The sequence below is a fragment of the Salvia splendens genome, chromosome 10 (assembly GCF_004379255.2).
Source record: "Salvia splendens isolate huo1 chromosome 10, SspV2, whole genome shotgun sequence".
Classification (NCBI taxonomy): Eukaryota; Viridiplantae; Streptophyta; class Magnoliopsida; order Lamiales; family Lamiaceae; genus Salvia; species Salvia splendens.
In genome coordinates this window covers 21,121,111-21,137,738 of record NC_056041.1, presented here as the reverse complement: position 1 = coordinate 21,137,738, position 16,628 = coordinate 21,121,111, and the positions used below count along the sequence as shown (strand labels likewise).

At 43.2% G+C, this 16,628-nt stretch overlaps 1 protein-coding gene across 1 annotated transcript; it reads left to right on the top strand.

The window, feature by feature from the left end:
- The first annotated feature begins 14,590 nt into the window (after positions 1–14,590).
- Positions 14,591–16,351, top strand: LOC121750582 (rhodanese-like domain-containing protein 9, chloroplastic). Its single transcript, XM_042145140.1, has 6 exons — positions 14,591–14,749; positions 14,983–15,218; positions 15,320–15,473; positions 15,554–15,639; positions 15,929–16,033; positions 16,128–16,351. The coding sequence occupies exons 1-6, from the start codon at positions 14,670–14,672 to the stop codon at positions 16,196–16,198; spliced, it is 732 nt and encodes a 243-aa protein (XP_042001074.1). The 5' UTR covers positions 14,591–14,669; the 3' UTR covers positions 16,199–16,351.
- Positions 16,352–16,628: the final 277 nt, after the last annotated feature.

Here is a 16,628-nt window from a genome sequence, read left to right as displayed (position 1 = left end):
AAGCTTGATGAAGTATATCTGGCTAAATCCTTGGCTAACCGTTTATATATGAAGAGAAGGCTTTATTCCTATAGTTTTTTGGAAGATAAGTCAATTCTTGAGCAGCTAGAGGACTTCTGCAAATCTATAGATGATATTGAGGCTGTTGACGTGAAGATTGGTGATGAAGATAAAGCCATCTTGGTACACAATGCCCTTCCCAATTCGTATGATCAGATGAGGGATGCCATATTGTATGGAAGAGACAAGCAGATCACTTTTGCTGAGGTTCATGCCGCGCTCATGGCCAAGGAATTACAAAAGGGGAGCAATGACTAGATCTGATCCACAGCCAGAGTCTCTCAACATCAAGAAATTCAGTAAGAAGAAGTTTAAGAAGAAGAATGGAGAATCTAAGGCTGAGTTTTCTGGAGTTAAAGAAACTCGTTCTTGCCATTGGTGCAAGAATCCAGGGCATTTGAAACGAGACTGCTATGTATGGAAGAAGAAGCAGGCCAGTGAAGGGAACTCTCATTCAAATAATGTGAATGGTGAAGCTGATGAGGTGCCTAAGGTGGTGAATGTGACAGATAAATGTGAGAAATGATTCTGGATCATGGATTCTGGTAGCTCATTTCATATGTGTCCCACAAGAGAATGGTTTCAGAATTTGAAGGAGGCACATGGTACTGTGCTCCTAGGAAATAATCAGACCTGCTGCATCAGAGGGATAGGAAACATCATGTTGAGGGTTGATGATGGATCTATCAAGGTGCTATCAGAGGTTAGATACATTCCTGAAGTCAAAAGGAACTTGATATCTCTGGGAACTTCGGAGAAGAAGGGATATTCTTTCATATCAGAGAATGGTGAGATGAAAATATGCAAGAATTCTCAAGTAAAGATGACTGCAAGAAGGAATGGAAGCTTGTATTATCTTCAGGCAGCAGTCATTGAAGGTGAGTCACATTCAATAACCATACCAGATTTAAAGACTTGGCATCAAAGATTAGGATATCCTGCAGAGGGAAGCTTGAAGGCTCTGATCAAGAATGGCTTGATAGAAGCCAATGCAGGGGACCAATGGAAGTTTGTGAGGACTGCTTACTGGGAAAGTCAAAGAAGCAGAGCTATCCAGCAGGTAAACATAACTCAACTTCCCCCCTTGATTACATACACTCGGATCTCTGGGGCCCTGCACCAGTTAAGAGCCTAGGTGGAGGAAAGTACTATATGTCCATTATTGATGATTGATCAAGGAAAGTCTGGGTATACATATTGAAAGAGAAGTCCGATGCATTCAAGACATTCAGAGATTGGTGTACCGAAATGAGGAATGAAAAAGGCTCAACACCAAAAGTTTTGAGAACAGACAATGGACTGGAGTATCTGTCCAAGGAATTTGACCTTTTCTGTCAGGAAAGGGGGATTAAAAGGCACAAGACTATCCCAGCAAACCCTCCACAAAATGGGGTTGCTGAGAGAATGAATAGAACCTTGCTTGAGAGAGTAAGATGTATGTTGAGCTCTTCTGGTGTGGGGAGGCATTTCTGGGCTGAAGCAGTCTCTACTGCTGCTTGCTTAATCAACAAGTGCCCAGGATCTGGGATAGATGGAGTAATCACTGATGAACGATGGTATGGTGGAAAGCCAGATTATAGCAGACTAAAGCCATTTGGTTGCAAAGCCTTTGCACACCAGAAGCAAGGAAAATTAAATGCAAGAGCCCTCAGATGCATCATGCTAGGATACCAGAAGAGAGTGAAGGGATATAGGCTTTGGTGTCTAGAGCCTGGTAATCAAAAGATATTGGTGAGCAGGGATGTGGTCTTCATTTAGCACACAATGCCTTTTCTGGATAAGAAAGATGAACCTGAAGCTGCTTCTGATACTGTGAATAATGATGCTCGCTTTGAGGTGGAGAATGCTGATGTTACTGAAGATAACTATGATGATCTCTCTGATTCTTATGTTGATGATGGTCAAAGTGAGATCACTATTCCAACAAGAGAAAACACAGATGATGTAAGCACTGATCACATTTAGACAGAAGCCTCAAATGCTCAAGGAAATCTCAATGATTATCAGTTGGCTAGGGACAGAACAAGAAGAACAAATATCAGGCCTCCAGCTAGATTTAGAGACACTGAGATGCTTTTCTATGCCCTTCACATAGCTGAGCAGCTAGAATATTCAGAACCAAGCTCCTATGCAGAGGCCATTGCCAGCCCAGAATCAAAGCAGTGGATCCAAGCCATGAAAGAAGAAATTGACTCTCTACTCAAGAATAAAACATGGATTCTTGTGGACAAGGCAGAAATGAGAAAGATGATTGGACGCAAATAGGTATTAAAAAAAAGATTGAATCAGCCCAGGCAGACTCAGATTCAAGGCAAGGTTGGTGGCCAAGGGCTTCAATCAACAAGAAGGAGTTGACTTCAATGAAATATTCTCACCAGTTGTGAAGCATAACTCTATTAGAGTTTTGTTGGCTGTAGCAGCACAGAGAGATTAGGAGCTGGAGCAACTTGATGTCAAGACAGCCTTCTTGAATGGAGACTTGGAAGAGACCATTTACATGGCTCAGCCACAAGGTTTTGAAGTCCCTGGATCAAAAGGAAAAGTTTGCATGCTCAAAAGGAGCTTGTACGGTCTGAAACAAAGCAGCAGACAATAGTACTTGAAATTTGGAGAAAATCTGTCAGAGCTTGGCTTTAATAGATCACAATATGACAACTGCGTTTTTGTTAAAAAAATAGAAGGATAAGGAGCCAATATATCTCCTATTGTATGTAGATGATATGTTGATATCGGGGAAGGATATCAATGAGATAAGAAAGGTCAAGAGGCAGCTAAGTGCCATTTTTTAAATAAAAGATCTTGGAGCTGCCAAAAGAATACTAGGCATGGATATAGTCAGAGATAGAAGTAAGGGGAAGCTGTGGCTTTTCCAAACTGACTACATCAACAAGTTTTTGAAGAAATTCAAGGTCGACAACATGAAGAGTACAACTACTCCTCTGGCAGTTCACTTCAAGCTAACAAAAGATCAGAAACCAAAAGATGAGGTGGAGAAGAAAGAGATGCAGCTGATTCCCTATTCCAACATAGTTGGAAGTATGATGTACATGATGATTTGTACACGGCCAGACATTGCTCATGCTTTAAGCTCTACAAGCAGATACATGGTTGATTATGGGAGGCAGCACTGGAGTGCTTTGAAATGGATAATGAGATATCTAAATGGAGCACACAATCTTGGAATCCTATTCACATCAGAAGCTGGAGTTGAAGGGGATCCTCTGATTGGATATTGTGACTCAGATTATGCAGCCAATGTTGATACTAGAAGATCTCAGACAGGCTATATCTTTACTTTGTATGTGTTGAATAATTGGTGGACTCTCATTTGGGCTGGTTGTTCATTTGGCCCGTGTGATGCTGAATTGGGCTTGGCCCAAAACTAAACCCTATCACTCTAGATCCTGCCACGTGTACTCCTACTCGGATCATGACTCTCAGCCGCTGGATTGTGGTGTGTGTTTGTTATGTGAGAGGTGAGTCCTTTCATTTCCTCATTCATTCTATTCACTCTCACACACTCTCTCTCTCTCGAAGCTCTCAGAAACTCTCTCTTCTTCTCTCTTTCTGCTTCCTTCTCAAACGGTTCTCCGGTGGTTTCTTAGTAATTTCTCACGGTTGGAAGTGTAGTAGATCGTGCTACAGTAGTAGAGAAGGCAACCACTTCGGTTGCTGATGTGTTGGTGAAAACTAGGGTTTCATGTGTGAGTGTTTCTGTGTGAGGTTGTTCTCGAACGGTTTAGATCTGGTGTTTTGGGGTCGGTTTGAGCTGGAATCTGGAGTGTGAGGTTAATCACTGGTTGATTCTACTGTGCTCATTTGGATCTGAGTTCTTGAGAATAGGCTTGTGCTATCGGCAGGTGTCTGAGCCGAAGCATTGATTTCTTCTGTGTTCATTTCTTGTATCTTGTGTTTAATCGTATAACTGTGTTAGATCTGAGAGGGTCTATTCCTTGTAGTACTGATTCGTTCGTCAAGTGTGCAGGCAGAAGAAGCTGGAGCTAGAAGAGGATCTTAGTCTTGTGTAATAGATAGATCTCTATTCTGTATTCTGTATTCTGTATTCAAGTTCATTGTAATCTTGAATTGTAAAATCAGTTGCGTGGTTAGAGTTTGACTGAGCTCTCTTGTGAAGAACAAAGAGGTCTTGGTAATTAGTGAATCCAATCTTAGTCTGATCCCTACAGTATGGTTAGGCCATTTGCTGGAAATCAAGTTTGCAGAGTGTAGTGGCTTTGTCTACTACAGAGGCCGAGTATATGGCTCTCATTTCAACCGTGAAAGAGAGTAAATGGTTGCTTGGATTGGTCTCTGAGTTCGGTATAGATCAGAAAAGTGTGGCGGTTCATTGTGACAACAATGGGGCGATTTTCTTGGCTAGGCATCAAATGTTTCATGATCGTAGCAAGCAAATCGACGTTCGGCTCCATTTCATTAGAGATGAAGTTGAGAGCGGGAGGATTAAGGTGTTAAAAATTGACACGGCCCATAACCCTGCAGACATGCTCACCAAGTCGTAGAGCAAAGATAAGTTTGAGTATTGTTGCAGGCTAGTAAACTTGCATACTGTGGAATTTTGAGAACACCAGGCCATGACCAGCCAAGGTGGAGATTGTTAGCATTATTGGCTGATCAAGGCATTAGCATGGGTGCATGCGTGCGTACGATGGAGCTGCAGCTTGATCAAGGAGACATGAAGATAGCTTGATCAAGGAGACAGGAAGATAGCTTGATCAAGGAGAAAGGGAGATAGCCGTTGGAGTCGGTTATGAACTAGATCAACAAACTTTCGTGAAGATCTCTTTCACTTAAGTTCTAGTATAAGTAGTTAGTTTGTTTATTCATTGTAGTGCGTGTAAAAATCAGTTGTATACATTCACTACTCGATCAATAAGAGATTTCCATTTGGTTTCTCAAAATAAGAATTCATCTTCTTCAACTTGTGTTCTTTTCTTTTGTTCTTCGTTTATAATCTTTCAACAAGAGTTTATGAGATAATTCAAATTAGCGTGCTTTTATATTCCATTTATTGGACTATCCCTTTGCATATGATTGAGAATTTGAGATTGTAATAGAGAAAGAAAAAGTTAGTCTTTGAAATTTTGAATTTGATGTTGATGATTCAGTTGATAAATGAGATACAACTTCTACATGTTTTTTTGGTTAAGAGTAGCTGGATTTATAGAAATTGACTTGCTGGAGTTGTACTTCTTTTTCTGTTTCAGTTAGGTGAATTGATGTGTTATACTATCGGTTCATGAGATCTGTTTTGTAGATCTGTTATCCGTTTTGTCATTTGTATTGAATGTCAAGAAATCCCCCCTATTATATTTGTTGCAATTACCATCATCATGCACTAAAATGGCCATGATTTGTTCGATTAGCCCGAGTGATCCCTCTTTCTGGATTTGCAACTTAGGATGCAGTGGGGTGCAACTTATATTGTTACTAAGGGATTCTCTTTGGTGCCATTGAGGACAAGGAACTGATTAGCTTGGGAATTTCTTTTAGCTTGTAAGCAAGAATTACAAGGTATCAATGAATTTTAATTTATGTAGTCCTTCATTACATGTAGAAATGGCAGTGTTTTAGTTGAACTGCTACATCCTCATATTGTAAAGGACTGAACATCAAAACACTTATATACAAGAATTGAGCAATATATTTTTGTGTATGCTTGCTTGACTTGTAGTTTACTGTTTTATTAAGCTATGGATGTTTCAATGATTGTATTGACATTATAAAACCTTTTAACTTATTATCTCTTGTTAATTGCTTGCTATTGTACATGTGTTTGTTTGAAGGAGAAAGTTTTGGCAAGGGTTGAAGAGTTACGTGCTAATGGGGTAGAACCTGATTATGAAGCGATCTTTCTCGAGCTTTTTGGGCGAGTGAAGAAAAGGAAATAGGTTCCCGGAGCTGGACATGCAACAAGCTTGTATTTTCCATTTGCTACCAGCTCAGTTGCTGCCTCTACATCTTCGGGATCAATTGGTCTTAACACTGACCAAGCCTGATGGTTGGGCGAATTTTTGATAGTAGTAAATGCAGGTAATGAATATAGATCACGACACAAGGAATTACGTGCTTCGATTTACTGAGGTAAATCTACGTCCACGGGAAGAAAGGAGGGCAAGATTGTATTGCTTGATCTGGTTTTCCAGCTTACAAATACAGACTTGCTATATGATATTTAATGTCTAGAGCCCTCTTCTATCTGATCTAAGTTCTATTTATACATTGAACTAAGATCGTGGCTTGCATCACCACTAACTAGGTCGTGGCTTGCATCACCACTAACTAGGTAGTGGATGTCGTGGAGGTCATGAGATCCTGCATGGGTCCACTATCTCTTTGTTTGGTCCGCTATCCTGCATGAGTTGACACCACTAAATAGATCGTGTAGTGGAGGTCGTGGAGGTTCTGCATGAGTCCACTATCTCCCAGTTCGGTCGAATACTGAGACCGAACTTCTGAACTATTGCCGAGCAGCTTTTGCCGATCTGAGAGTAGAGCTTGATTGGTCGGCTTTTACCGAGCTGTAGGCTGGGGCCGAACTCTTTGGTAATGCCGAACTGATTGGTTGGCTTTTACCGAGCTGTAGGCTGGGGCCGAACTCTTTGGTAATGCCGAACTGATACTCTTCCTTGGGCTTTGGGCTGATGGACCGTCACTGCTATTGGGCTTGTTTAGTACGTACCCCATCACTACCCCCCCCGAAAAGCGAAGTGAATCACTTCGGCGAAGCGAGTCACTTCGGCATTCTGGATAAAGGTACGGGGGAGGCTGACGTCAGGGGACGTGCCTTGCGCGTGACTGCATTAAATGCGACAGTAAAATCCGGCCGTTGAATCCTGAAAAGGTGGGATTCGAAACGGTGCGAGGATTTTGAAATCTTCTCCGAATCTGATAAATACGTCCTTTCTTCATCATTTGAACACTTTTGCTATTGCTTCTTCTGCATTCTCTCTCTTTTGCGTAAAAATTTCCTTCCACTTTCAAGAATTTCTTCAGAATTTCTTCAGACTTTCAAAGAGTAAGAACCATGTCTTCTTCTTCTTCTTCTGAGTCAGGTAGCGGTAGGAAAGGGGGTAAGGGGTCTTCTAGCCGGAAAGAATTCGGGGAGAAGACCGTAGAGTATTTTCACAGCATCTTGAGTAAGGATACTGTGATATCCTTACACGAAAAATATTTTTTTCCTGGGGGGAAGGTTGCGATTCCCGACAACCTTCATAGGGCTGACTCGCCGCCGGAGGGTTACGCCACCGTTTATGAAGCCGGCTTGGAATGCGGGCTTCGTTTCCCACTTCCCCCTGCCTTTGTAGAGCTGCTAGATTTTTTTCAACTCCATTTAGGTCAGGTGACTCCGAACTCTTGGAGGCACTTATCGGCCTTTGCTGCCGAACTGCGTAGGCTAGATAAGGATCTGTCTCTGAGGGCAATCCTTAATTTCTTCCAGTTTAAGAGGAAGGGATCTTGGTTTTACTTGATCCCTTTACAGCCCTTTAGGGCCTTCTGCAAAACCAAGTGGCCAAAGTGGCAACATCGCTTCTTTTTTTATAATAGGACAGCGGCTCCGGGCTTTCCCTGGAGAGGGCCGAAGTCCGTGATTCCTCATCCTCGGTTAGAACCGTTGGACGAGCTCGAGGGCGAGCTCAATAAGATTCCTATGATTAGGAAGCAGTACCTGGAGTCTGAGCTCGTCAAGGGCGACTTCGTGTTCGACTCCTCGTCTTCGGACGAAGAGACTGAGGGTGAGGAATTCTTTTTTATGCATTACTGCCTTGACGACGAAAACTAACCTTGTTTTCTTGCTTTTTGGCAGTGAACTTGCTGAACAAGATTAGTCGCAAATCCTCCGAATCTAAGGAACCGGAGAGGCCGAAAACCACCAGCTCGGCGTCTGATGCCGAGAAGAATCCGAAGAGGCAAAAGACCTCTTCTTCGGATCCAAAAAAGCCGGAGTCCACTTCGGCAAAGGGGAAGGGGAAGACCCAGAAGCCCCCAAGAGCGCCAGAGAAAGACGTGGTCTTGGCGCCTCCTTCGGAGCATATCTGTGAGCCATTTTTATGGCCCACGGACTTCGCCGAGGTGAATTCTCTTCTTGATTTTCTGGCCTTGCTTTTTTCCTGTATTTTTTGTGGTCCCTCGGTTGACTTTTTCCTTTTTCCATTTTCAGAGGAACGATATGCTCTCCAAGCTCGTCGCCGTTGAACTCTCCAAAGCGTCCAACGATTATGCTGAGATGCAGAGGAAGTTGGCGGCTGCTCGTCACCAGGCCGAACAGGCTAAGGCAGACTTTGAGAAGGCCAGAGCTGCTAGGATCTCGGCCCAGGATGAAGCCCAGTTTGCCAAAAACCAGCTCGTCATCCAGCGAGAGCAGACGAAACGGAGGGATGCTGCCGCCGTGGTTGCCCAAGGGGAGGTTCTCCGTGCTTTCGCGGAGAAACTCTTTCTGAGCAATCAATTTTCGGCCTTTGTCGGTGATCTGCTGAAACTGATGACCGATAATGCCGAGCAGGGGCCCGAAGTCGTTCTGCCGCTGTACGGCCGAGAGATAGCAGCTCGTCTCCAGAGTCTGCCGCTCCTTGAGGAGCTTGCTTCGTCCTCGGTCCTGCTTTCTGCTGACCGAGTTCGTAGTTGCCGAGCTGACCGGGACGAGAATATGGAGGCTATCTTTGCCTCCTTAGGGCCAGTTTCACCCGCTCCAATTTTCCACGGAGAGGGTGAGAGCGAGCAGCTTGATCTGCAGACCGGAGACAGGCAGGCCGAGCAAGAGGTGCTGCTGATCGGTGATGGGGGCACCGAGCAGGCTGGGGGGAGCAAGGAGGCCGAGGCTGAAGCTGAGGCAGACAAGGAGAAGGAAGCTGAACTTCACCGAGGAGCCGGAGACGAAGCTGGCGGAGTATGATTTCGTCTCCCTTCTCTTAGTTTAGTTTCTTCCTTCTTGTAAAATGGCCTTGAAGCCCGCCTTGTGTAAAAATTTTTTCTTATGAATGAAAAAATTCTTCTTTCTGCACTTGTGTCTTCGTATAGCTTTTCGTACTCTCTTTTACTCCTGTTGTGGTTTACTACTTGCTCAGCAAACTGAAATGCCGAACTGACATAGGCTGCTTTGTATTCTTAACTCTTAAGGAGCTGGAGGTACTTCACTGGAAGCGGCTGTACTCTTCCGCTTTAGACGAAGCTGAGAAAAAAGCCATAGCTGACCAGATGAAGAATGACGAACTCTTGGCTTGTTTAGTGAAGCTGGAGGCCGACAATAAGGACTTAGAGTCCGAAAAGAAAGATCTGGAGGCCGAGCTGAACACTGCCGTCGCTGAGAGGACTGCGTATGAGGATTTCATCAGCAGGCGCGGGGGAATGACCATCTCTGAAGTTCAGGAACGAGTTGACGAACTGTGGGAGGAATATCACGTACTCCGGAGGAACAATGCGCTGGAGAGCTCGGCTTGCCAACAAGTTGTGAAATCATTGCGGCGCTGGGCTTCTCGGTACGACATCGTTCTTTCCCGGCGTCCTTCAATCGAGAGATTCCTTAGGCATTTCCCGCCAACAGATGCTCATACTCCAGCTCAAACCTCTGATCCACTTGCTCAAAATCCTACTCCAAATCAGCAACGAACTCAGGAGCAACCGGAAACGTCAAGACGAGAACGGACTCAGGAGCAACCGGAAACGTCAAGACAAGGACGGACTGAAGTTCGTAGAGGAGCTGTGATTATGAGTGAGCAAGATCAACAAATGCTTCGTGAAGAGACTCTTCGCCGCCGAGGTGCCAGTACTTCCCGGACTCAAGGAAGAGGCGGTAGGTCGATCAGAGCATCTCGTCGACCTGCTTATTCTTCAGCTGCCCGGAACGCCCGAACTCGGCTTCACGAGGATTTTGTGAATAGATGGCTCAACTTTAGCAACCAGGGACAGTAGAATAGTCCTTTGTAATAGCGTAACGCCTTCTCGTAGGGCAGCGGAGTTGTATGCCGAACAAGTTTTAATAAATGAAATCTTCATTTCGCTTCTATCACTGCGTATTTACAGCTCAGCGAAAAAATTTCATCGTGCTCGTCCTCGGTCTTATGAAGTAAACTTCTTTGACCGGACTCGTCCTCGGTCTTATGAAGTAAGCTCCTTTGACCGGACTCGTCTTTGGTCTTATGAAGTAAACTTCTTTGACCGGACTTGGTCCTCGGTCTTATGAAATAAACTTCTTTGACCAGACTCGTCTTTGGTCTTATGAAGTAAACTTCTTTGACCGGACTCGTCTTTGGTCTTATGAAGTAAATTTCTTTGACCGGACTAAGCTTGTGTCCTAATTTGGCGAGTTTTATCGCTCGGATCGGACTTTCCCTTGTCCTAATTTGGGGATCGGACTTTCCCTTGTCCTAATTTGGGGATCGGACTTTCCCTTGTCCTAATTCGGCGAGTTTTATCGCGTGGATCGGACTTTCCCTTGTCCTAGTTCGGTGAGTTTTATCGCGTGGATCGGACTTTCCCTTTGTTGCAGTTCGTTTCAGACGAACTGCTTGTTTCTTAAGCTGAATTGTGGTCTTGTATCCTCCTTAGAAGCTTGGACTCACAATCGTTGGCTTATATATGTTCTAAAAAGGGGATCAGCCTTCGAAGAACAAGATACCTCAGTAACATTTGTAAGAGACGACACGCATATAGACAGACAAAACGCACATAGACGAACAAAACGCACATAGACAAACATGAAAAACAAGTAAAAAACAAAGAAAGCACATACCCCTAGGACCGAACTAGACACAAGACTGACTGACCGGACTGTCTCTTACAAATGGAACTTCTTGAGGTTGGAAATGTACCATGTTCGGGGTACTTGTTCTCCTGACATGTGAGTCAATTTGTAAGACCCTTTGCCGAGGACTTCTGACACCCGATATGGACCTTCCCATGTGGGTTCGAGTTTGCCCAGCTTTTCTGCTCGGCTTACTTCGTTGTTTCTCAAGACGAGATCTCCCACTTGAAATTGCAGCTTTTTCACCCTTTGGTTATAATACCGGGCTACTTGCTCCTTGTACTTGGCTGCTTTTATGCAGGCCAATTCTCTTCTTTCTTCGGCCAGATCTAGTTCGGCTCTCAGTCCGTCCTCATTCAGTTCTGCCGAGAAATTAAGAGTTCGGGGACTGGGTATGCCGTTCTCAACCGGAATCACGACTTCAGTGCCGTACACCATCGAGTTCGGCTCCGGTGTGACTTCGGTCATTTCGCCTGCCTCTGACTCCGGCTGCTGTGATTGCTATGCTTGATGGTGCCGAGCTGATTGCTCGGCACTTTTAAGCGCAATCTGCAAACACTCGCTCTTTTTTGATCACCTCGGATGACCGCTATCCCTCCTTTAGTGGGGAAGGAGTTCGGCGAGGAAGCCTCTGATCGCTATGATCGGGCTTCTTTTTGTCTTCTCTAGATGAGCTGTCTAAAGACCGTTTTCGACGGTCTGCCTCATCGGCACGAGAAAACTGGTCCGCAATGTCCCACATCTCTTGAGCTGTTTGCGGACTGCATTCCACGAGCTTTCTGTAGAGAGCTCCGGGCAGGATTCCATTTTGGAATGCCGAAATGACAAGTAGATCATTGAGATAATCTACTTGTAGGCATTCCTTGTGGAACCTCGTCATAAAGTCGCTGATCTTTTCGTCGCGACCTTGACGTGTAGAAAGCAGCTGAGCCGAAGTGATTCGGGCTTCCGCTTTCTGAAAGAACCTCCTGTGGAAAGCATCCATTAGATCTCGGTAAGATCTAATGCTGCCTTGGGGGAGGCTATCGAACCACCTTCTTGCGTTCCCGATAAGCAGCTCGGGAAACAGCTTGCACATATGGACCTCATTGAGACCTTGGTTCGCCATGTTATACTGATAGCGTCCCAGGAAGTCATGAGGATCCACTAACCCGTCATAAGTCATCGACGGAGTTCGGTAGTTCTGTGGCAAGGGAGTTCGGGTGATATCGTCCGAGAACGGAGTCTTCAATGCTCCGTACATGGCGAACCCGACATCTCTTCGGTATGGAGGAGATGGAGTTCTCTTGTGATTCCGGTACCGAGGAGGAACAGGAACATGTCGGGGTTGAGGATTTTTCTTCCTGGAAGACACGGCACTACTGCGGTAGTGACTTTCATGTCTGGATGAGGAGGGAGAATCCACCGTTTTCGTCTCCGGCTTTTGGCCCTTTTGCAGGAAAATTAAGAACTCTTCCTGCTTCTCGGCCAAAAACAACTTGACAGCCTCGTTCAAATCAGGCTGCTGGGAAGACTCGGTGCGATGAGTCTTTGAGCGGCTTGTTCCTTCTCCGTGAGAACTGGAAGTAGATTTCTCCCGAGGCTGTTTTCTAGACCTGCGGGCTGGACTAGCTTCCTCATGGTTATCACGAACGGTATTATGGGTGTTACGTGATCTGGTATGCATTTTTTTGGTGGAAGAGGATCAAAAACTCGCTTTATCACAAATTTGGTTCTCTGTTTCCCACAGACGGCGCCAGTGATGGTTGGGCGAATTTTTGATAGTAGTAAATGCAGGTAATGAATATAGATCACGACACAAGGAATTACGTGGTTCGATTTACTGAGGTAAATCTACGTCCACGGGAAGAAAGGAGGGCAAGATTGTATTGCTTGATCTGGTTTTCCAGCTTACAAATACAGACTTGCTATATGATATTTAATGTCTAGAGCCCTCTTCTATCTGATCTAAGTTCTATTTATACATTGAACTAAGATCGTGGCTTGCATCACCACTAACTAGGTCGTGGCTTGCATCACCACTAACTAGGTAGTGGATGTCGTGGAGGTCATGAGATCCTGCATGGGTCCACTATCTCTTTGTTTGGTCCGCTATCCTGCATGAGTTGACACCACTAAATAGATCGTGTAGTGGAGGTCGTGGAGGTTCTGCATGAGTCCACTATCTCCCAGTTCGGTCGAATACTGAGACCGAACTTCTGAACTATTGCCGAGCAGCTTTTGCCGATCTGAGAGTAGAGCTTGATTGGTCGGCTTTTACCGAGCTGTAGGCTGGGGCCGAACTCTTTGGTAATGCCGAACTGATTGGTTGGCTTTTACCGAGCTGTAGGCTGGGGCCGAACTCTTTGGTAATGCCGAACTGATACTCTTCCTTGGGCTTTGGGCTGATGGACCGTCACTGCTATTGGGCTTGTTTAGTACGTACCCCATCAAAGCCAATGAGCTTATCGAGAGACAAGTACCACCATTGCAACAGGAAATCGAAGAATTACGGGAGCTGGTGAAGGTCCTTAGTCAACAAGTTCAAGATTCGAGAGGAAGTGAATAGATTTATGTGTGTTTGGTTTGGCATATAGGAGCAGTTAGTGGCTCATTCGTTTCCTTTTCTAACGTTTGGTTTGACATGAATCATCTGTGGAATGCATGGTTATAGGTTGTGGCTCGCCTATTAAATACTTTTTTATGTAGAATATAGTTTTTTTTTTTCTATGTAAACTTTGAATTTTTTTATTCTTTTGAATTATTTTATATAATTTTTAAAAAATAAATCATAATACTAATTTGAAAAAATAAAAATTAAAAATTAGAGAATTTGTGAGCACCTCTGTGCTTGCAAAAATAGGTCAGAAAATTGAATTATTTGCCAGCACAGCATAATGCTTGCATGTGGTTGAATTTTACGACCACATTGAGGAAATGTGCTCGCAAAAAGGTGCTCGAAATTTCTACTATGTGCTCTCAAAATTTAAGCAATGTGCTCGCCTGTTGCTCGCAATTATTTGTGACGAGGCTAATGGGGAGCACCTCGCAAAGTGCTTGAAAAACACCTCTTTTGCAAGCACATTTGGTTATTTTCGAGCACTTTGGTGATTGCAAAACACTTTTCTATTAGTGGCATATTTTAATACTTCCTCTGGTCGTCATTAAATTTCTCATATTTCCTTATTTGGACGGACCCTAATAAATATCTCACTTTACTTTATACTATTTTTGGTAGTAGATCTTACATCCACTAACTCATTCTGACTCACATTATAAAACTTATGGATTATATAAAAGTATGACTCATATTCTACTAATTTTTTTCAACCTACTTACAAAGTCAAACAATTTATTAAAATCCGCACGCATTAAATATGAGAAACAATTTATTAAAATCCGCGCGCATCAAATATGAGGCATTAAATGAAGATTGGAGAGAGTATAGAGTAAATAATAGATAAAAAAAATTAAAATTAAACGTAAACTAATTTAGCAGGATCGATCAAAATAGGAAAAGAAAACTAATGGTTAGGAACATAAGAACATAAAATATCACTTTTAAATCATAAAAATATAAAATTGTCACTCGTCATTCGTAAGCCTATAGTGAAGGAAGTCTCATAGCAATTTTCGCTCCATCTAAATTCGGTTGCTCAAGAAATGGATTCTTGTGTGATTCAATCATTTTTAATTTATTAAAAAAAGTCTGCCCAATAAAAAAAAGAAGGAATAGCTGAGAATCCCCAAAACACTCAATTTTAACCTAAAAAGGTATATCCAATCTCATTAAATTCCTTGTGCCACGTGGCAGAAACCCATTCACAGTCGTAAATTTCGTTGGAGAAAAGGAAAGTAGACAAAAAAAGATATGCAGAGGGAGAGAGTGTGTGTGTGTGGAGAGATGGCAGGGATAACATTTTGTCACCACTTAGCCTTCTCCTCTCAGAGGTAATACACTATTTCCAATTCAAATCTTTAACCAACCAAATCATACTGCAGAATTCTATCTATGCAATGCTTAAAATCACACTTTAGTCCAAGTTTTTATGTGTAATTTTCAGATCTTGAAGATATGTGTAAATAGATTTTCACATTAACACTATACAAGTTGTGAGTGATCAAGAAATGAACTTTGCTACTTACTCATATGGTTAATTAACAGCCTAGCAATGTGGTTTCAGCAACTTGAGCCCATCTTGGTTGATCACCGGAGCGACTAAGAGGCCACAACTGCATATTAGAAGATCGGTGATCAGGGCCGAAGTGAGCTTCGTGGACTCTGATGAGGCCAACAAGCTGATAGCGGTCGAGGGCTACGCGGTTGTAGACGTTCGCGACAAAACTCAGTTTGAGAGAGCACACATAAAGAACTGCTACCACGTCCCGTTGTTCATTCAGAACAACGACAACGATTTAGGCATGTTATATTATTATAACTAACTAACTAACTAACTCATCTTGCTGCTGTTTGTTATGCAGTTGGTAACTAGTTTTTTGTATATATGTTTGAAATGGCAGGAACGATAATAAAGAGAACCGTGCACAACAATTTCTCGGGCTTGTTTTTCGGGTTGCCTTTCACCAAGCCTAATCCGGAATTCGTTCAGTCTGTCAAGAACCAGTTTTCATCTGAGAGCAGCAAGCTGCTGCTTGTTTGTCAAGAGGGACTCAGGTATCATTTTGCTATGAATTTTGATCCTTGTAATGTTGTAATATCAGTAATGTAGATCTTCGACTGGACGATAATTGAAGGTCTGCTGCTGCTGCCTACAAATTGGAGGAAGCCGGTTATCAGAACATAGCGTGCATAACATCCGGACTACAATCTGTAAAACCTGGTGATCAATCTTCAACAATCCTCCTCTGTTTTAATTGGTGTTTGAGTATTATATATATAGGGAAATGATCCAAACAAGAAGGTATCTAAATCCAGAAATGCAGCCCAAATCTTGGCCCTATGATTAGATAATCTAATGGTGAATAATTAACCAAAAACACAAAACGTCATTGTTAATCAGTTTTAGGTCATTTTATAATTTTTAGATCATTTTAGGTCATCCTTTATTAAAATGACCTAAAAATATACTACGTATAAAAGCAAAGGGGTAATAGATAGCGTGGCTGCAGGTACATTCGATGCCATTGGCTCAATGGAGCTGCAAGATGCGGGGAAGGCTGGTCTGATTCAAGTCCAAGGCAAAATCTCTGCAGTGCTGGGGACTGTTCTCATCTGTGAGTGCGGATTTTCAGTTTCTAGTGTTACATTTTCATGTCATATCTCGTGTTATATGCTCGTTTTTTGAAAGACTGGTTGCTCGTTGCCTAGGTGCGTTTCTGTTCATTACATTCTTCCCTGACCAAGCAGAGAAGCTGTTCCAGCTCGCGCCAACAAGCTAAAAGCTCGAGTAATTCAGTATGACTTAGATTTTGCACCTGAGAAGTTGAAATATTTGAACACAACAAGGAAATAGATTATTTGGTGTAATTATCCAATCAGAAATTGCAGGTTCACAGCAGCTTTTAAGACCCAAAAATACAATCATTTATACATTTTCAGTGTGCTAATGTTTTACAAAGAACTCAACAGGAACTGCACCATCAGTAACTAGTTGATATTTGGGTTGAGCCTTTTCTCGCGGGTGTAGACATAATTAATCTTGTCCGTGTCCCTTTTCTCGATACCTAACTCTTCAAGGATGGCAGAAGTGGCTGCGAATGCACCTCCTGCGGACATGGCTGATGAAACGCTCCTCCCTGTACGTGTTTCGAATTTCTTTTGGCCACAGTTGAGACAAAATTTCTTCCTAGCACAGGCCTCATTTAAGTT